Genomic DNA, 22,129 nt, shown 5'->3' with positions numbered 1-22,129 from the left:
TTCTAAATTTATAGCATTGTGGTCTGAGAAGATGCTTTGTAGTATTTTGATATTTGTAAATTTATGGAGATTTGTTTTGTGGCCTAAGAGATGGTTTGTTCTGGAGAATGTTCCATGTGTTCAAATGTTCAAATGTTGTTGATTTGAATGTTCTGTACACATCTGTGAAGTCCAGTTGGCTGATTGTGTTGTTTAGGTCTTCTTTGTCTTTGTCAAGTTTCTCTCTGGTTGTTCTTTCGATTTTTGAAAGTGGTGTATTAAAATCACCCACTATTATTATAGATTTATCTATTTCTTTCTTCAAATCTATTAGAGTTTGCTTTATATATTTTGGAGTTCTTTTATTGGGAGCATAGATATTTATTATGGTTATGTCATGTTGTTCAGTTGTCCCTTTAATCATGAGATAATATCCATGTTTATCTATTATGCTGGTTTTTTCCTTAAAGTTTACTTTTATCAAAGATTAGTACTACCACTCCTGTTCATTTTTTATTGCAATTAGCTTGGTATACTTTTTTCCATCCTTTGACTTTTAATCTGTTTTTGTCTCTGTGTGTTAGATGTGTCTCTTGCAGACAGCATATTGAAGGGTCTTGTTTTCTTATGAATTCTGCCATTCTCCATCTCTTAACTGGTGCATTTAATTTGTTTACATTCAGTGTAATTATTGATATGTGTGGATTAATTGCTGCCGTCATGTTTGTGTGTTTTTTGTGTTGTTGCTGCTTTCTTTGTTCTGTGTGTCTTCCTTTGCTGAGTTCATGCTTTTTGTGTTCTTTCTTATGAATTACCTCATAGTTTTAATGTTTCCATGTTCCTCTTGGATTCTCATTTTCTTGGTATGTTTTGAAGTGTTAATTATTTTTGAGTTTACCTTATATTCCATTAACTTTTCCCTCCATTTAGTGCAGTCTATTTTATCCTGTAATCTACATGACCTTCTCACCATCTGGATCATTGTTCCTACGTGTTTACCTTCTTTTACATTGTAATTGTTTTGATCATAGACCTCCCAGATTCTCTGAGTTTGTTCTTACAGTTTTGTTCTGTTCTCAACTCTTAACTTCTGTTGATTTAGTTCTGGGAGGTGCTGGCACATATGTCAATCTCTTGTTGTTGTTTGTTCTTGTTGATTCTCAGTCCATAGAGCTCCCTATAAGAAGTTTTGTAGCACAGGATTGGCTTTGGCAAAATCCCTTATTTTATGTTTATAATGGAATATTTTGATTACTATGTCATATTTGATTGATAGCTTTGCTGGATAAAGGATTCTTGGTTGGCAATTTTTTTCTTTCAGTATTTTACATATGTCTCCCTATTTCCTTCTTGCTTGCATGGTTTCTTCTGAGAGATCCGAGCTTAGTCTGACTTGCTTGCCTTTGTATAGAACACTTCTGTTTTCCCTAGCTGCTTTCCGAAGTGTCTCCTTATCTTTGATTTTGGATAGCTTGATGATGATATGTCTCGGTGATTTTCTTTTGGGGTCTATCCTTCCTAGAGTTCGTTGAGCTTCTTGAATGTTTATCTTTTCACTTTTTAAGATATTAGAGAAATTTTCTTCCAGCAGTTCTTCAACTATTTCCGCCATGGACTTGTGTGATTCTTCTTGTTCTGGAATACTGATAATTCTTCATGTTTCCTCTTCATGTTTCCCAACATGAATCTTAGACCTTCTTCTGATTTTTTTTACTCCTTTTTTCTGTTTCCTCTTCTATCTTAGTGGTTTTGAGAGTTTTGTCTTCAAGCTAACTGGTTCTGCCTTCCATCTCTTCTATTCTACTCCTTTGCCCTTTCTGTGTATTGTCTATTTCTGATATTCTATTGTTGATCATTTGGACCTGTTTCTGTAGGTTTTGAATTGTTTCCAATGCTGTATCTATCTTATTTGATTGTTGCTGTAGTGCTTTCCTGACTTCTTCCTTATTTTTCTCAACTCCATTGTAAAGTATTTTGAAACATTTTAAAATCATTTTTCTGAATTCCTTCTCAGGCATTCCCAAGTCCTGTCCTCCTTCCAGAAAGGAATCCAGGTCTACCTCTAGGTCATTTGTCTCAGACATTTTATCTTGTTTCTGGACATGTGCTGATATGGTCATCTGCTTTTGCTTTCAGGACATGTTTAGTGTTTATCTGTGGCTTTAATACTTAATTGAGTATGTGTTTTGGTATTTTTTATGCTTTCTGATGGCTTGCAGGTAGATGTGATCAGAATGTGGGCTTCCCTTTTCACTCTTCTTATTGCTTAACTCAGAGTAACTTTCACAGATGTTGTCTGCTTCCCTGGTATATGGAAGTTGGTATGGTTGTTGCCTGGATTTTGGTGTTTTATAGAGTGTGACTGTATCTTGACTATATGGCAGCAGTTGCTGTCTCTTCTTGTGTAATATAAGGAGAGAGTCTCCCAAAGATAGAAGGGGGAGCGTAAAACAGCCAATCAGCAACAGCAAAAACAAACAAACACCAAAACAACAACAATAAAGTAGACTGGATACTGTAGTCTATAATCGCAGAAAAGGGAGACGAGGGAGAGAAGGGAAAAAAAAAAAAATCTGTAGCCTAATATGAGTATGACTTTAATGTCCTATTTCAGCTTCTTGCCTTCAAAGCTTCCTGAGAGATTTCAAGATGTCAATATTGGTTGTTATGTTGTACCTCAGGATTTAATTTAATTTTTGGCCTATTTTGTTTTTAAACTCTCTTTCCCTGTCCACATTCTTGTTCTGGCTTTTCTGTATTAAAAAAAACAGTTCAGTGCCGGCTCTTGGGCTGAGGAGTATCTGTGCCCATGTGTGGCAGAAGAACCCACTGTGGTGCAGGTGGGGGATGTCCACTCACTCAGGCATTCCCTCTAGTCACCAGAATGGAAGTGCGTAAGCAGTGGGGGCCAATGAACAGATAATAAAAAAAAGAAAATCAGAACAAAGCAAAACCGACAGTGTATTGTCCACCTTTGCTCCGAGGTTCCTGTGGCATTTTTCCATGGTGTGCCTGCTCCCCCTGCTTGGTCTTGCCCTTTAGTCTTGCCCAAGTTGTTGGCTCTAGGCTCCCAAGCCCGGCAGAATCAAAAGTACGTGATTTCTTATTTTTGCTACACGTTACACTAGCTATAAGCCTTAAAACCTTTTTAATATTCCTATCTATGTGGTTCTGAGTTTTGGAGCTCTGCCCTGCACCATTTGCTGGTATTCTGTGGTATTACTAATGGCGAACCTGACTGCACATCTACCCTAGCCTCCATCGAGCCCCCTGTATGATGTTTTTGATGTCATCCCACAACACTTCTGGTCTTCGGTCTTTAGTGTCTAATGCTTCAAATCTGTTCTTGAGATGATCTCTAAATTCAAATGGGATGTCGAGGAGATCTTGTAGCGTGGTTACGAGTTGGGCTAATAATCTCAAGGCCAGTAGTTCAAAACTGTCAACCGTTCCGAGAGAGAAAGCTGAAGCTTTCTGCTCCCATAAAGATTTACAGCCTTGGTAACCCTATACAAGGTCGCTGTCAGTTGGAACTGACCCCATGGCAAACAACCACCACTACCAGCATAACCGTGGTTATATTTTGGGTCTCGTGGACTCGTTTTAATTTTCTTCAGCTTGACCTTGTATATGAGCCATTGATGATCTGTTCTGCAGTCTGCCTAGCCTTATTTTGGCTGATGATATGGAGCTTTTCCACTATCTCTTTCCACAGAGGTAGTCAGTTTGATTATGTGTGTTCCATCTGTTGAAGTCTATGTGTATAGTTGTCTTTTATGTTGTTTAAAAAAGGTATTTGCAATGAAGTCATTGATCTTGCAAAATTCTATCATGCGATCTCCAGGATTGTTTCTATCACCAAGGCCATATTTTCCAACCACTGATCCTTCCTCTTTGTTTGCAACCTTTGCATTCCAGTCACCAGTATTGATCAATACATCTTGATTGCATGTTTGATTAATTTCAGAATGAAGAAGTTGGCTTTAGTGGTTGGTGCATAAATTTGAATTATAATGGTATTATATAGTCTTTTTAATGATGAATACGACACCTTTCCTCTTCAATTTGTTATTCCCAGCATAGCAAACCATGTGGTTTTCAGACTCAAAATGGCCAATACCAGTCCATTTCAGCTCACTAATGCCTAGGATATCGATGTTAATGCACTCTATTTCATTTTGGACAATTTCCAATTTTCCTGTTTCATACTTAATACATTCCATGTTCCGATTATCAGTGGCTGTTTAGAGCTGTTTCTCTTCATTTTGAGTTGTTCCTCATCAACAAATGAAGGTCCCAAAGGCTTTATTCCATTCGTATCATCAGTGTCAACTCTAGTTTGAGGAGGCAGCTCTTTCCCAGTCGTATTTTGAGTGCATTCTAATGTGAGAGGCTCATCTTTTGGCACTCTATCTGACAATATTCTGGTGCTCTTCATCATGTTTCAATATTTAATAGTCAGTAGATTCGGTTGCTGTCTGATAGTGTTCCACTGCTATTCATATGGTTTTCAGTGACTAAATACTTGGAAGTAGTCTGTCTCCTTCCTAATCTTCATCTGGAAGCTCTTCTGGAACCTGTACGTCATGGTTGACTCTGCTGGTATTTAAAATATCCATGACATAATTTCCAGAATCACAATAACATGCAAGCCACCACAGTACAACAGCCGACAAGATAAATGGTGGTGTGTTCCACTAGAGCCGTTAAACAGGGCACCAGGTTGTCTTAAAGTATGTTAGTACTACCGTAAACTCTGGGGGGGATCTCTGGACCCCTGAAGACTCTCTGGCTCAAGGTTGCCTTGGTGTCTTAATCCTTTCTTGCTTTCCTGAGAAAACTGGAGTAAATGAGTAAGGAGATGCAGAGATTTCCAGAAGGAACTATGTGAGTTCCTAGAGAGCTGTTCAGAGTGTGATTCACAGTGCCACAGCTCCCTAAACTGGGTCCATGGTCTATTGTCTGCTTCCCCACCCCCAACATCTGTTGATCATAACAACTGTGCATAAAATTATGAAAAATGGGAATTCTCGAACACTTAAATATATGTATGCGGAACTTATACATAGACCAAGAAGTAGTCATTATAACAGAACAAGGGGATACTGTGTAATTCAGATTTAGGAAAAGTGATACCAGTGTTGTATCTTGTCACTATGGTCATTCACTATACTTTGTACGCTCAGCAAATAATCTGAGAGACTAAACTATTTGAAAAAGAACATGGCATCATGATTGAAGGGAGGCTCACTGTCAACCTGCAATGTGCAGATGACATACCTTACTTGCTAAAAGTGAAGAGGACTTGAAACACTGATGAGGATCAAAGAAGTCAGCCTTTAGTGGAAATTACAGCTCAATGTAAAGAAAACACAAATCCTCACCCTGAACCAGTAAACAGTATAATGATACATGGAGAGAAGATTGAAGTTGTCAAAGACTTCATTTTGTTTGGATTTACAATCAACACTCACAGAAACAGCAGTCAAGAAATCAAATGATGTATTGCAATAGTCAAATCTGCTACATTTGACCTCTTTAAAATGTTCAAGAAAGAGCAACTATGTTAGTTTGAGGATTAAGGTGCAACTGACCCAAAGTGTGTTATTTTCAATTGCCTCATGTGCATGTGAAATTGGATGCATAAGGAAGTGAGTAAGGAAGACTGGAGAAGAATTGATGCATTTGAATTATGATGTTGACAAAGAATATTGAAAGTACCATGGATTTCCATAAGAACTAACAAATCTGTCTTGACAGAAGTATAGCCAGAATACTCTTTAGAGGCCAGGATGGTGAGACTTCTTCTCACATTGCACATATTGTCAGGAGGGACTAGTCCCTGGAGAAGGACATCATCAAGGACCTGCTGGATCAACACAGTGGCTGCTACATGGGTTCTAACATAGCACTGATTGTGAGGATGGCGCAGGACTGGGCAGTGTTTCCTTCCGTTGTTCATAGGGGTCCCTATAAGTAGAAACTGACTCAGTGGCATCTAACAGTACCAACTTGGGTAGAATGAGTAAAAGAATACCACGGTCTTTTCAGTTGTGGTTCAGTCTGAGGGAAATGCGAATAGCATTGCTGAACGTGGAAAACATGAGTTCTGGGATTAGTCCAGGTCTGACCGCTAGTCCTAACTTTGTCCTTTATTAGCTCAGGACTTGGAGCAAGGGGCCCAGCCTCATCCAACTGCTTTGTGTCCTCAACTTTTAAGTGGGGTTGATGATATCTGTGCTTCCCTTGCTCATTGATCCTGGCTATGGTGTGGCCCTTTCTCGACTAGTACAGTAACCTGTGTGCAGGGGTTTGGGTGTATGCTGTTGGTCCCTTCCTCGGTCAGCCCTGACCTGTCTCTTTTCTAATCAGGGGGACATGGAGCAGGCCCTGGAGAACTACGACATTTGCACTGAGATGCTCCAGAGCTCAGCCACTCTCCAGACTACAGCAGGGGTGCAGTGCAGAGACCTGGTCATCCGGCTGCCCAACCTGCACAATGACTCTACTGTCTCACTAGAGGAGGTGCATGCCAGTGTATGGGGCCATGCCCCATGATCTGATTGGGCTTGACTGCCCCTGAGGAACAGTGCCAACTGTGTTAAGCAGTGCACCTAGAGGGATGTACCCCTCAGGGAAGTGCATCCAGTGGGTGGGCAGAGGCAGTGGAGTTGGGGCATTTGTCCACATAGTTGAGAGGTGGTACTTCCTTGCTTCTGCAGATTTGTGGTGGTCCAACCCTGGGATTAGGGGAGTGGTGAGCTCTGTTTGTACAGCTCAGGCCCACTAAGGCTCCATACTGGAGGTGTGTGTGTCCACAGGGGCAGGACTGGTCTGCAGCCTCAGGAAAGGGTCAGGTGCGGTTGAGTACTATTGAAGGGACTTGGTGGTTCAGTGGTATTTGCCAGCCTCTGATTTGGGCAAACCAAATTGATTCTCTGACACCATGAATTAGATCTGTTGAGCTCTGTCCCTGCACAACCTTTTTGGCAAATGTTTATCTTGAGCCTCACTGCTCCTGAAGTCATTTTTGTTTTTCTGTGTGTTTCTTAGTTTTGTTTTTAAAAAATCAAATGCCTTTGAGAACCTGCATGTTAGTTGGATGTAAAGGAGAGTCCAGTTTCTGCCCTCTTCTTTGGGGTCTGATGAGCACAGACATGGCCGATTCAGGGGAGATTCATTGGCAGCATTCCTGGACCTTTCTCAGATCGATAAGAACCTGAAGTCGCTGGAGCGGTGCCAGTCACTGGAGGAGATTCAGAGGCTGTATGAAGCTGGTGACTACAAAGCCGTCATACGTCTGCTGCGCCCCACCCTGTGCACCAGTGATTTTGACCGAGCCAAGCACCTGGAGTTCATGACGTCCATCCCAGAGAGGCCGGCACAGCTGTTGTTACTGCAGGTATGTGCTGCCCTTCTTAGCTTGCTTCTTTGTGTATTTAGTTTTGGCAGGTAATCAGGCAGCTCTCAAAAACACATACCCAGGAGAAATGCCAGTGACTTGGTTCCCATGCGTAGCGACCCTGTATAATGTTTCTGAGGCTGTAAATTTTTCCAGAAGCAGAAAGCCTTATCATTCTCCCAGTGGAATGACTGGTGGACTTGAACTGTTGACTTTGTAGTTTGCAGTCCAGTGCTTATCCTCTAGAGCCACTGCACTCCTAGGTAAAATGACTAATTTAGCATCTAGGAAGGTGGGGTCCAGGCTGGAGCAGAGTTAGAGCCCAGGAGTTCAGGTTCTAGGATTCTGTGTGGCTCACACTTAGTAGTGAGTCTGAGCCTCTTTATGAAGAGGGAAAGGAAGGCTAACCCAGGTCCACCATCTACCCATCTACCCATTTGTTCATTCATCCATCATCCATCCACATATCTATCTACTTTTATACCTATTTGTCTACAGTGGGAGCCTGCCAGCCAATCCATGGGAGAAAGACGAAGCTTTCTCCTTCCATGAAAATGTAAAGCCTCAGAAACCCTATACAGGATCTCTATGAGTCGGGACCAACTCAATAGCACTTGACAGTAACAACTTATTCATCCAGCCATATACCCATTTGTTCTTCCATCCACCCATTTGTCCGTCCATCCATCATCATCTGTACACCTGTCTATCGACCCGTCCCACCAGCCACTCATCTCCCCATCCATCCATTTACCCGTTCTTCCATCTACACACCCATCCGTTGTCCATCAGTCCGTGCACCTGTTCATTCACCTGTCCATTTATCCATCCATCCACCCATTCACCTGTCCATCTGTCCCTCCATCCACTTACCTAACATCCATTCATCTATTTGCCTGTCTATCCACTTTTTAAAAATTGTTTTTTAAGTTAATTGTTGAATGGGTATTAGTATGGATAATATATCTGTACTGTGTACAGAGAGAAGTTAAAATGAGTACCCACATGCAGTTTCCTAGTTAAAAAAGAACAGCTTTGTGCTTGTCGTTCCCTGTGCCCTGTTGTCCCTCCCCCTACCTCCATTCTTCAGGAAGTAAACCCTTCCTTGATGCTGAGGGAGCTGGCCGTCTACTGGTCACCTCCCCTCATCCTGTGCCTCATCTCCGCATCTTGCTAATAGAGATTAAACTGTCCTTACCTCAGAGGCTTGCTGTGGGGATTCCAGAGTTACCCTGCTGCCACAGTCAGGGAGAGGGAGGGTGGGAGAGAGGAGGGAAGAGGGATGCTTGCTTGGACCAAACTAAGATCAGGGAATGACATGTCACCACTATGAAGATTTGGGGTGGCCCCACATGGCTGCTTGTTGGGGGACAACTGGGGGCCCAGGGTGAACACTGAGTGAGTTGCGGAACGGAAAGCACCACTCCTCTGTTTCTGGGAAATAGTCCCACTGCCTGGATGCCTGAGGAGTATGGGACTGGGCAGGCATGGGGCTATGACCACCTGCTGTCTGTCAGTTTTGTGCAACCTCCTGGGATGGGGGTCATCTTGATCCAAGTGCCTCTTGGACATTAAAAGGCGTACTCATTTTCTCATCGTATGTTACAGCTTTTTGTTGTTGATGTTTGTTTGGCATTCATTGCTCTGTGAACTCACCTCCCTCCTGATTGAGAATTCTACCCTGAAGTCTCCTCAAACCCAGCACGCTGCTTGCCAGCCAGTGGAGTTGGCTCAGGCTCTCCCTTCTGCCGAGGTAGTTCCTGGAGCACTTTTGAATGCCCAGGGCCCAGGGCCCAGTGCTTGGCAATTGCTGATGGAGCTATTTGAGCCATGCTCTTATTGTGGCTATTGATGGCTTCCTGGGTCTCTCCCCAGTGTTTTAACTTTATAAGCAGGAAACTGAAAGCCCCCTGGTACACCCAATGCTTACAGGGGCCTTTGGGCTGTATGGCACCTGCACCTGCTTCTCCAGAGTGCCCTTGGCCCTCATTCCTTGAGCCCTCTGAGCACCCGTGTGCTGAGCATCTGATGGGCCTCATCCATCTTGACCCTCACTCTGATTCCCTTTTTTTTGCTCAGGATTCTCTGCTTCGGCTGCAGGACCGCCGGCAGTGTTTCGAGTGCTCTGATGTAGCTCTGCACGAAGCAGTCCAGCAGATGGTCAATGCAGGTGACACTGCAGCCAAGGAGGAGTGGGTGGCCACAGTAACACAGCTGCTGCTGGGCATCGAGCAGACGCTCTCTGCAGATGGCAGCGGCAGCATCCTGAAGGAGTCTGCTTCCTCCTCCTCCTCTTCCACCACTGGCCTCGCCAGGCTCACCAGCAACCTCATCCAGGTGACTCAGACTCTGCCTGGTCCCGCCCGGCCCCACAGGTGTGTCTCTGACACTTCCTGATGCTTGGTGACAACCCATACTGGTGTGGCCTCATTAACATGACAAAGAAAACTGTTCTCAAGAGGGATCACATCTCCAGGTGTGGTGATGTGTACCTTGCTGTCCATTCTGGCTCATGGAAACCCAATGGAACAGAGTAGAACAGCCCCGCAGGGTTTCCTAGGCTGTGATCTTTATGAGAACAGACCATCAGGTCTCTCTCCTTAAGGGCCTTTCAGTTAAGAGCTGAGTGCTTCCCTGCTGCACCACCAGGGCTCACTGTAGGTATAAAACCAAAAATCCCAAACCTGCTATCGAGTCAGTCCTGACACACAACCATCCTGTAGGACAGAGAACTTTCTGAGAGTGTCCGTCTTTAGGGGATTAGACTGTCTCATCTTTCTCTTGCAGAGGGGCTGGCTAGTAGCCCAATGTTTACCCTAAAGCTCCTTCTCACAGGTACAGGGCCTTGGATTTATAACACATGTATGAGGGGACACAGTTCAATTCGTAACACTGCTACAGGATGCAAGATCTCTGCTCTCCCCTGGGAGGGTGGGTCAGTACTGCCTGCAGTGACCTGTGGTCGGTCCCTTTTCCCATCAGGTTATTGACTGCAGCATGGCTGTGCAGGAGGAGCCCAAGGAGCCGCATGTGTCCTCCGTGCTGCCCTGGATCATTCTGCATCGTGTCATCTGGCAGGAGGAGGATACCTTCCGCTCTCTATGCCACCAGCAGCAGCTCCAGAGCCCAGCAGATGAAGGTGCCGGGATTCGGTGGTGGCAGGGGGTGGGGGAGCAGCCTGTTCAGGGCAGTGTACATGCTGGGCACCCTCTGTACAGAATGTGGGCACACACAGGGATGACCACATTCATTGAAGGATACATACCAGGCATGCTCACGTGCTCCCAGAACGTCTTTGCCCATCAGCACCTTTAATCCTCATGTCAGTCCTGTAAGGTGGACACCCAGAGCCTCTCACCTAGTGACTGTTCCTGACTGCTCCTGGGTCAGTCAGGTGGGGTAGTACAGACATTCACAGGTCTCCAGTCATGTGACCTTGGGCAGCCATTTCCCCTTTCAGCCCACTTCTTACCTTCTGTATGTGCCACAGAGGGTGGGATAAAGTAATAAATGTGCCCGTTGCTATGTCAAGTTGGAGCCTGGTATGTGGTAGGTGCTGAGCAATGAGTGTGATCATGAGTTGAGAAGCTAGAGAGAGTCTTAGACCCTAAGTGGAGGAGGCACCTGAGAGGTCAGTGACACAGTGGCATAAAATGTGCTTTATTGATGAAAACACCCACAGTGACATTTCAAGGAAAGAAGAGCCCAAATAAATGGACTTGAGTTGTTTTCTTATACATTGTCCTAATTTGGCTTTTGTTCATAAAACCAAAAACCCAAACCCACTGCTGTGAGTCTCTTCTGACTCATGGTGACCCTATATAGGCCAGAAAATTGCCCCTTAAGGTTTTTGAGGCTGTCAGTCTTTACAGGAACAGACAGTCTCATCTTTCGCCCAAGGAACTACTGGTGGGTTTGAACTGCTGACCTTTCAAATAGCAGCTCAATGCTAATTGTAAATGCTAACTTACCAGTGTAAAACACTGAATTTGCAAATATGCACTGATATATTTAGAATAACAACAAAAGAGCAGCTGCTAATGTACATATAACCAGGTACCTCTTGGGATTTTGTTCCTTAGTTTGGAGTTTTAGGGTCATGGTTTTGTGGAATCCAAGTTCACTTGAATAATAATATGTTTAGTGCTTCTATTCTACCTCCTGGTTCATTGTGTGATGCCTGGATTTAAAAGCTTACTGATGGTCATCCAAGCACAGCACTTAGTGTCTGTTGCCTGGAATAACAGAAGAAGGGGATTCAGGAAGAAATGGTAAGTGTGGCTAATTGCCCCTGTGAATAGCTGCCTTTTTTGCGTTGAGACCAGAACTGTACCTGGCTACTATCATTGAAAATTTTGATCCAAGATTCTATAGAATAATACTGGTCAAAAGAGAGAAAATGCAGAACAGAATTTCAAATTTACATGGAATCCACATTTTCTGGAACTATGGAGGCTGGATGAACTATTGAAATTATTACCTTGAGATTATCCCTTGAAGTCTTCTTTAAACCAATTTATTTTAATTAATAAAGAGCATTTGTCCTGAGCATTGTGCTTTTTAAAGCTCTATCAATATGGAATCAAATTGACAAAAGCAGCTTGAAAGAATAGCTAGTAAATATATAGGGCAGTGATTTCACGTTATGGGGGAGTAGCTGTTTGGATAATCAGGTTGAAAATGGTTACACAACTTGAAGAATGTAGTTAGTGTTACTGAATTTTACATGTAGAAATGGTTGATAGATGTATGTTCTGTATATTCTCAATAACTAAAAAGAAAAAGAAACATTAAGAGAGAATGAAATCCAATTAATGAGTCCAAATGAAATATCTCAGAATAGAAAAACCCTGGATTTGTAATGAGGAATAAATAAAAAAGGAAAAAATAAAATTGGAACTGAGAGAAAGCAACTAGACTAATTATGTAAATATAAATAATCCTTGAATTGCTATAAACAATATGAGGCAGCTTCAAAAAAATTGTAGAAAAATTGAATGAAACGATAATGAACTTTTTGAATCCTCCTTATCGTATTTGCAACAAGAGAAATAAAGGAAGTGTCTTCATTTTCTCCTACTGCTGAAACAGAAATTCCATCACTAGGGGCTATAGCAAACAGAAATGGATTGTCTCACAGTTTAGCAGGCTAGAAGTCTGGATTTAGGGCGCTAGCTCTCGGGTAAGCCTTTCTCTGTGTGTCAACTCCTTGGTAACCTTCCTGTGGCAGTGTCCTCGCTTGTCTGTACTCTTACTTGTTTAATGTCTTACATCTCAAAAGAGGTTTACTTAAAACACACCCTACACTAATACTGTTGTGCTAACATAACAAAGAAAATCCATCTCAATGGGATCATAACTACAGTGGGGACACAATTCAGTCCATAACACCAATCTTGTATAATAGTCATTTGATGCTGTAGGAAATGGAAACTTAAAATAACCATAAAAAATTGGAATGAGATGAACGTCTTAAGAAATTTCTGCCCTTGTTTTTCCTTTTTTTTTGACCAGTGGTTTTCAGACTTATTTGACTGGATCCTTATTCTTCTGGATTTGATACCGTCTATTATTTTCTACTCTAATCCATTTAAGAAATGTTAGTTACAAATCAGACTCCTGTTGTGGCACTGTAGATCAGCACTGGACTGTGAACTACAAGGTCAGCAGTTCAAACCCACTGCTTCTCAGAAACCCTATACAGGGTCACTGTGAGTTGGATCTGGCTCAACAGCACTGTACAACAACAGTTACAAATCACTAATGGATTATATACCAAGGGATCTTTTAGAAACTAGTCATAGTTCTAGGCATGAATAAATGCTTTACTGTAATCTGGGGTACTTGTTTCTTTTGTTTTACCTACTGTGATGTTCAACTAATCCTAAATTTAATAATTTTAAGTTCAGAAGTAGTATATGTAGTATGGGTACCATTGTTAGGAATGACTTTTCTTCTGTTGTATGGTGGTGGTGGTAGTGTGCCATGGAGTCGGTTCCGACTCATAGAGGCCCTGCGTAGGGTTTCTGAGGCTATGAATCTTTACGGGAGTAGAAAGTCTCATTTTCCCCCTGCAGAATGGCTGGTAGTTTCAAACTGCTTAACCTTGAGGTTAGCAGCCTGACTCATAACCACTGTGCTACCAGAGCTCCTTTGTATAAGTTCCTTATATTTCCAGAAAGATGCTTAGAGTGATGTTTGCCAGATGTCAATATTGGTGAGCCGAGAGCTGGTTTTTTTGGTGGGTGAAGAGTTCTTCTTTCTCCTTTTCTATATGAAAGGAGCCCTGGTGCTGCAGTGGGTTAAGTGTTAGGCTGCTAACCTTAAGGTCAGTGGTTCAAACCTACCAGCTGCTCCTCAGGCGAAAGATGAAGTAGGCTACTCCTATAAAGATTTACAGTCTTGGAAACCCTAGGTAGTATTTCTACTCTTTCCTATAAGGTTTTCATGATTCAGAATAAACTTGATAGCAGTGTGTTTGGGTTATATGGTGTGAGTTATTTTTTGATAATGAAATACTGCTTTCATAATGCACTGGACCACAACATCAGTTTGGATTATAAGGTCGGTGGTTCAAATTCACTAGCCGCTCCTCAGAAACCATATACCGGGTCGCTTTGAGTTAATGGCACTCAACAACAACAAAGCCAATTAAATCCTTACTTTTTTTTTAGAAGAGAAACCTCTCCATCAAAAAAAAAAGGCGAGAGAGACATCAGTGGTCACCTTGGTCAGGAGGAGTGCCTGCACACCAGCCTTGCCTACAGGCCCCATGTCTCCATCCTGACCTCTGCCCATGTTTCCCCAGGAATGTCGGAGACAGCCATGCTCCCATCGTCCCTCATGCTGCTCAACACGGCCCATGAATATCTGGGCCGACGGTCCTGGTGCTGCAATTCCGATGGGGCTCTGCTGCGTTTCTATGTGAGTATCTTCCCTGGTGGGGCGGGACACCTCGAGCTCGTTGGAGCTTCCCCTTACTCTGGAACCCACATGACTTCTCTGACTCCCCGCTGCATCCCCCAATGTGTGACCCTTCATAGTGACCATAGAGTGATGCTTGTGAGCCCTGGCCCTGACCAGCAGGTGGACTTGGAGCTGTGAGTCTTTGCTGAGCATCTCTTACATGTCAGGCACAGGGCGGGCCATGTGATTGTGATGGAGAGGCAGTAACTGCATTAACCACTCCCCAGTAGATGTTGAGTGATAGTCACTGCTTCCATTCCCACAGTCCACGTCCTGGGAGCACACACGCCTCCACTCACACCAGCTGTGCTCAATGGGAGGCTGCTCCTCAGTCGTATGAAACCCAGTCTCTAGCATCTTCAGGTGAAATTTCCTTGGAGCACATCCACTCCCACTCACTTCTGTGTCATCTGGGTGCTTTCCTGAGGCAGCTCCAGAGTTGACTGGCTGCTCCTGAAGGTTACAGTGGTTCCTGCCTGGCCCCTGAGGAAAGAGTTTACCTGTTGCATATCTACCTTCTTTCCAGTCTCTGCAGCCTCCTATCCTGTGTGCCTGGTGTCCCAGTGGCTCCCCTGTGGTGCCTCCCCAGGACAAGACACCTCCTAGGATGCCTTGCTAGGTCATGGTCTGTGCCTTCCCTACCCAAGTGGGGATTTTTGTTTGTTCTGTTCACCACTGGATCCAGGTTCCTATTGTGCTTAATAAATACAGGTTGAATAAATGGTTCACATAGCTCTTGTAAGGTGTGCAAGGCGCTGGTGCCAAGGACACAGAGACCTGGCTGGCCAGCACACCCACTTGGCCCCAGGCCTGAGAGCTATTTAGTGTCCGAGGTAAATTCCAGCCCCAGCTATGGACACCCAGTATCCACCCCACCATCTGCCTCCTTCTTTAAGAGTCAAGTCCTTCCCCCATGCCTTCCTTCACTTAAGCAGAACATGCATGTCGCTGTAAGCCTCTACAGTTAGTAGTCACCCCAAGGCTGCACCTCTGCAGCTAACGTGGAGTGAGAATAAGGGCGTTCAAGGGGTCCTGCTGCCTCAGTTCTATTTTGGTGGTGCCACAGCTCTAGGATGTCAGGGTCTGCCCATTACAAGTGATGGGAACTCTGATATGCCTACACTGGCAGACCCTTTCCCTTGTGGAGTCGCCCTCCCCTGACTTAGCCTACCTATGACCCCTTCTGTGCCCTTCCTGTGTGCATGTTCCAGCTGGGCAGGCACTTCTGAGATATGCCTTCCTGCTCGTTCTCTTTGCCTTCGTACCGCTGAGTAGCCTGCTCTGTCTGCTTGTAAATCACGTGCCCATCCCTGAGACTAGGGCCTCTTCCATCTTGCTGTCTGCATCATTCCTGGGGCCCCGAGTGATGGCCGGTGTTTCTGGAAAAAATGGGCGAGCATGGAGACACTCATTCAGTTCTCTAGAACCTGCTGAGCAACCATCGTCCCAGGTGGACAATGTTCTGTCTGAGACATTCCTACATCTCAGGCTATGTTACAGTTACTCATTTGAGTAACGACACCCTCGTTGGGAGGCTGAGCTTCATAAAAGCAAGGACTATGCTGTACTATGTATAGCATGAGTAGGTGCTCAACAAATATTTGGGTGCAAACTGAGTGAGTGACTGAGGAAGTTTCCAGTGGGCACAGTATGCCTTCTTTGAGCTGTCTGTAGAAAGAGACTTGTTGTGCTGAAGGAGGACGGCCTGGTCTGTCCACTAGGGGTACAGTCCAAGCTGGGCAGCTACCTCTGTTACAAATAACACATCCTTTCCAGGACCCTGGTCAATGTATGTTATCGAGTTACCGGGACTTGACAGACATGGTCTCCTGCATACGTTGGAATTGCTCCTGCCATCGTGTTTTTCCCTCCCCGGGATGGTCGGACATGGCCACAACCCCTCCTCAGGCCTTTCCTGTTCCCACTGCAGGTACGGGTTCTCCAGAAGGAGCTTGCTGAGCCCACTTCAGAAGATACACACCCCTATAAGGAGGAGCTGGAGACGGCCTTGGAGCAGTGCTTCTACTGCCTGTACGGCTTCCCCAGCAAGAAGAGTAAGGCCAGGTACCTGGAGGAGCACTCGGCCCAGCAGGTAAGGGCAGAGTGGGCGTGAGACTCACCAACAAACAACTCTACAGACCCAGTCCTGGGCCAGAGAGCATCAGATTCATTAACCATGAAACTCCATCAGGAGGAGAGAAGGCTTTCCTTTCAGATAAAATGAGCCCATGGGTGAATGCTAGGGAGGTATGCATTCCTTGAAATAATAAACCATTTGAGATTAAAAGGGCAGCATTTGCCCTAAATTTTAAAGGACAAAATTCAGAAGGCAGGATGGATTAGGAAAGAATGAGGAATAAAACAGGAAACCCAGAGAAGCAGGATGATGTTACCTTGTGAGGACAGCAGTCAATGAGATGAAACAAAATGTGTATGAATTGTTGAATGAAAAACTGATACACTCTTTAAACTTTAACTCAATTCACTGTAAAACGTTAAAAAAGAAAAATATCCAGTAAATATATGTTAATAGTTAATGAGGAAAAAAGCAAAAGGAGGCAATGTGAACTAATCATTGAGAAATGCGGTTTGGTAATTTTCAATGATGTTTTTCCCAATTTGGATGATATGAATAATTCCTTTTATTAACTTATAGTTTTAAGTGCTGTCAAGTCAGCTCCAACTCATAGTGATGCTGTATAGGGTTTCTAAAGAGTAGCTTAGGGGCTTTAAACTATTGACCTTGAGGTCAGTAGTCCAGTGCTTATCCTACAATGCCACACCAGGACTTAAAGTTTTTAGAAATTTGTTTAAATGCTGTGAGTCAGATCTGACTCATAGTGACCCCAAATAGGGTTTCCAAGGAGCAGCTGGTGGGTTTGAACTGCCGATCCTGTGGTTCCCAGTCCAGTGTTGATCCTTCAGTGCCACACCAGGAGTCCTGTTAGAAACTTTGTTGTTGTTGTTGTTAAGTGCCATCGAGTCGGTTCCGACCCATAGCGACCCTGTACAGGGTTTCCGAGGGTGTAAATCATTACGGGAGTAGAAAGCCTCATCTTTCTCCCGTGGAGCGGCTGGTAGTTTCGAACCGCTGACCTTAAGGTTCACAGCCCGATTTGTAACCACTACGCTACCAGAGACTTAGAGGTTGTAAAATCCGTTTTTGTTGTTTTTTTTCATCTTGCATATTTTGGTGGTTCAGTGTAGAATCCTTGCCTTCCACATGGGAGACCTAGTTCGATTCCAGACAATTCACCTCATGTATAGTCTTGTGGAGGGTTGTGAGTTGTCATGATGCTGAACAGGTTTCATCACAGCTTCCAAACTAAGACATACTAGGAAGAAAGACCTTGTAACCTACTTCCAAAAATTAACAGTGGAAACCCTGTGGATGACAGCAGTCCAATCTGCGACCAATCATCGGGGTGGAATAGGACCAGGCAGCATTTTGTACTATTGTGTATGGGGCCATCGTGAGCAGCAGCATTGAGTGTATTGTTATCATCTGGCTGCTGCTTGTTGCTGTTAGGTACCATTGAGTTAGTTCCAATTCATAGCAACCATATGCACAACAGAACAAAGCATGCCTGGACTTGCACCGTTCTCACAATTGTTGATTTGTTTGAGCTTGCTGCTGCCACTGTGTCATTCTTGTTAATGGTATTCCTCTTTTGCTGACCCTCAACTTTACCAAGCATGATGCCCTTCTCCAGGAACTGGTCCCTTCTGACAACATGTCCAAAGTACGAGAGACGAAGTCTTGTCATCTGGTTTTTAAGGCACATTCTCACTGTACTTCCCAGACAGATTTGTATATTCTTCTGGCAGTTCTTGGTACTTTAAATATTCTTCACCAACACCATAACTCAAATGCATTGATTCTTCTACAGTCTTCCTTATTCATTGTCCGACTTTTTTATACATATAAGATGATTGATAATACCATGATTTATGTCAGGTGCACCTTAGTCTTCAAACTGACATCTTTGCTCTTTAACATTTTGCAGTGGTCTTATGCAGCAGATTTGCCCAATTAAATATATTGTTTAATTTTTTGTCTGCTGCCTCTAAGAACATTGATTGTGGATCCAAGTAAAATGAAAACCTTGACAATTTCAACCTTTTCTGTGTTTATCCTGATGTTCTTTATTAGTCATGTGAGGATTTTAATTTTGTTTTTACATCAAAGCCTATATTGAAGGCTTTGATCTTCATCAATAAGTGTTTTAGGTCTTCTTCAGTTCCAGGAAGAAGGTTGTATCCTCTGCATATTGCAGGTTGTTTCTGAGTCTTCCTCCAATCCTAATGCCACACTCTTCGCATAGTCTAGTTTCTCAGATTATTTGCTCAGCATACAGATTGAATATGTATGATAAAGGGATACAACCCTGATGTACACCTTTTTTTTTTTTAATGTTTTATCGTGAATTATGTGATAGTTTACATGGGAGAACATTAGCTTTACATTCATCCTATTCTATATCATTTCATTGCCATGGTTGCAATCCCCTTCATGCATCATCAACCAACCAAAGAGTATACCCTGCAAATCTTAACCCCCAGTTGTCAGCACATAGCCCCTCTCCCTCTCTGGGTCTAAAGTCCCCAGTCGCTCCATCTTTCCATGTCATCATCTCTGCCTCCATCTCTGGTGTCATAGCTTCTCAGAAGGTCCCACTCTCTGCTCTTCTACCTTGATGGTCCCAGGGACCTCCACTTCTAGACTGCAAAGTCAATTACTCCCCTCCTTTGGCTACAAAATGTCTACCTTTACATTTCCAACCTTCACAAGCAGTCCTGATAACAATTATTCACTGTTGAACCACAAGAGACCTATCCGCATCTCCTTTCATCAGCCCCTCCCAGACAGATTGGATACTACTCAGTGGAGACTTTACCTTCCTCTGCGCCTCTGGATCAAGGCTCCATCTTGAAAGCTTGTAAGCCAGTCACTGCTTGCCTTTGTAGTCCCTCCCCCCCCCCATTTTAGGTAGCCAATGTCCAAGTTGCCCATCCCTGTCAAGAGGTAGGAATGATCCTCGCTGTAAAGATTTGTTCCCTCTTTTTAGCTACTGCATCCATAAGTGTAGGTCAAGTTCATCAAATTGTATCAGATTACTCTTTTTTTCCTCTTCTTTCTTCCTCTAGTTGAGCTCTGATCATCCAGTCATTGAATCCAGGTCAAGTGGGTATTATCTGCAAGTGTGGGTGTTCTTATGCATATGCCCTCTCTTCTTATTAACTGGATGGATGCTTCACTCTCCATTCTAGTCCTCTGTGGCTATGTCACTAACTCTGGGCCCAAGAGTCCCCAGGTCTTGCCACACTGCTGGCTGACCAGGTCTCCACCTGGGTTCACAAGAGTTTATTGAACATTGTAGGGCTTAGCTTGCAGCTTCATTGCTGTTTTTTCCTCACTTCCCCTTACAGTAACGAATGTGGTCACCCATCAGAGCATGTATTCCCATTGAGTCTTAGTCTTGGAAGGAGATTTGCCCTTAGTCTTAGTCTTGGAATGGGTTTTGCCCTGAGGGGACCTGACCACTTGGCTTGATGTCTCCTGGGTGAGCAACTTGCTTGTTCTTGTAGTAATCAGTGAGACTGTGATGTACACCTTCTTGATTTTAAACCATTCAGTATCCCCTTGTTCTGATTAAAAGGCTGCCTCTTGGTCTATGTACAGATTCTTCATGAACACAATTAAGTGTTCTGGAGTACCCGGTCTTTGAAATGTCATCTGTGGCTTGTTATGATCCCCACTATCAAATGCCTTTTCATAGTCAATAAATCACAACTAAACATTTTTCTGGTGATCATCTGATGTCAGCAGTGATAGTCCTTATTCCATATCCTCTTCTGAATCCGGCTTGAATTTCTGGCAGCTCCCTGTTGATATACTGCTACAACAGTTTCCAAATTATCGTCAGCAAGCTTTTAGTTGCATGTGATATTCCCTAGTCATATTTTGAGTGCCTTCTAACCAAGGGGCTCATCTCTGGCACTGTATCTGAAAATGTTTTGCTGCTATTCATACTGTTTTCATCTTCTGGTACTATATTCTGTGACTATTCATAAGGTTTTCCTTGACTAATGATTTAGAAGTCGTCTGCTTCTCCTTTTTCGTCGTCTGTCTTAGTCTGGAAGCAGCGCTGAAACCTGCCCACCATGGCTGTACCCTGCTGGTATTTAAAATACTGGTGGCATAGCTTCCAGCACCATAGCAACACAAGCCAACACAGTATGACAAACTGACATACTAGTGGAGGGACCTTGAATACATCTCACTTGCATTTAAAGACCATCTTAAGAATGGATTTGATGTATTAGACACTAATGACTGAAGACCAGAAAAGCTGTGGGATAACTAAAAAATACCATACATGAAGAAGACATAAGGTTATTAAAAAGACAGGAAAGAAAGAAAAGACCAAAATGGATGTCCGAAGAGACTCTGAAACTTGCTTTCGAGCATAGAGATGCCACATCAAATGGAAGAAATGAGGAAGTAAAAGAGCTGAACAGAAAATTTCAAAGGGCAGCTTGAAAAGACAAAGTAAACTATTATAATGAAATGTGCAAAGACCTGGAGTTAGAAAACCAAAAGAGAAGAATACGTTCAACATTTCTAAGCTGAAAAAGAACTGAAAAAAATTCAAACCTTGACTTGGCAACATTGAAGGATTCCATGAGTAAAATATTGACTGATGTGGAAAGCATCAAAAGCAGAAGGAATACAGAGTGACTGTACCAAAAAGAATTGGTCGATAGTCATTTCAGGAGATGTCATACGATCAAGAACCATGGCACTTAAGGAAGAAAGCCAAGGTGCACTGAAGGCATTAGCAAAAATCAAGGTTCTAGGAATTGATGGACTACAAATTGAAGTATTTCAACAAACTGATGCAGCACTGGAGACATTCATGTATACCAAGAGATGTGGAAGACCAAATAGAAGACATCCGTATTTGTGCCCATTCCAAAGAAAGATGACTTAACATGCAAGTATCACATGCAAGTAAAATTTGCTGAAGATACTTGAACAACAGTTACAGCAGGACACTGACAGAGAACTGCCAGAAATTCAAGCTGAATTCAGAAGAGGACATGGAATGAAGACTATCAGATGGATCTTGACTGAAAGCAGAGAGTACCAGAAAGATGTTTACTTGTGCTTTATTGACTATTCAAAGACATGTGGACTAGTGTGGGCTGTGACAACCTATTGTGACGAAGGGTATTCCAGAACACTTAATTGTACTCATGAGAAGGCTGTACATAGAACAAGGGGATACATAGTTGTTTAAAATCAGGAAAGGTGTGCACTGGGGTTGTATTCTCTCACTATACTTATACAATCTGTATGCTGAACAAGTAATCCAAGAAGCTGTGTTATATGAAGAAGAGTGTGACATCAGAATTGGAAGAAGACTCTTCAGCAATCTGCAATATGCAGATGATGCAACTTTGCTTGCTGAAAGTAAAGAATACTTTAAATAAATATTTATTGATGAAAATCAAAGACCACAGCCTTTCATGTGGGCTGCTCCTCAATGTAAAGAAAACAAGAATTCTCACAGCTGTACCAATAAATGACATCATGATAAATGGAGAAAAAAATTGAAGTTGTGAAAGACTTTATTTTGCTTGGATCCTCAATCAACACTCATGAAAGCTGCATTCAAAAAAATCAAACAATGTATTGCATTAGACAAATCTACTACAAAAGACATCTCAAAAGTGTTCAAGAGCATAGATAGCAGTTTGAGGACTAAGGTGTGTCTA

The 22,129-nt window shown here is 43.2% G+C and overlaps 1 protein-coding gene across 1 annotated transcript in view; it reads left to right on the top strand.

Moving 5' to 3' along the window:
- The window catches only part of CABIN1 (calcineurin binding protein 1), a 156,345-nt gene that overhangs the window by 57,668 nt on the left and 76,548 nt on the right, over nt 1–22,129 (top strand). The window contains exons 15-20 of the mRNA XM_006874951.1: nt 6,352–6,504; nt 7,187–7,381; nt 9,461–9,718; nt 10,364–10,520; nt 14,190–14,305; nt 16,278–16,439. Of these exons, the coding sequence (XP_006875013.1) occupies nt 6,352–6,504; nt 7,187–7,381; nt 9,461–9,718; nt 10,364–10,520; nt 14,190–14,305; nt 16,278–16,439 (1,041 nt within the window). The remainder of the gene's footprint in view (nt 1–6,351; nt 6,505–7,186; nt 7,382–9,460; nt 9,719–10,363; nt 10,521–14,189; nt 14,306–16,277; nt 16,440–22,129) is intronic.

The sequence above is a fragment of the Chrysochloris asiatica genome, unplaced genomic scaffold (genome assembly GCF_000296735.1).
Source record: "Chrysochloris asiatica unplaced genomic scaffold, ChrAsi1.0 scaffold00306, whole genome shotgun sequence".
NCBI classification, from domain to species: domain Eukaryota; kingdom Metazoa; phylum Chordata; class Mammalia; order Afrosoricida; family Chrysochloridae; genus Chrysochloris; species Chrysochloris asiatica.
The sequence above is the reverse complement of the archived record's forward strand: the minus strand, read 5'-3'. Positions and strand labels throughout refer to the sequence as shown.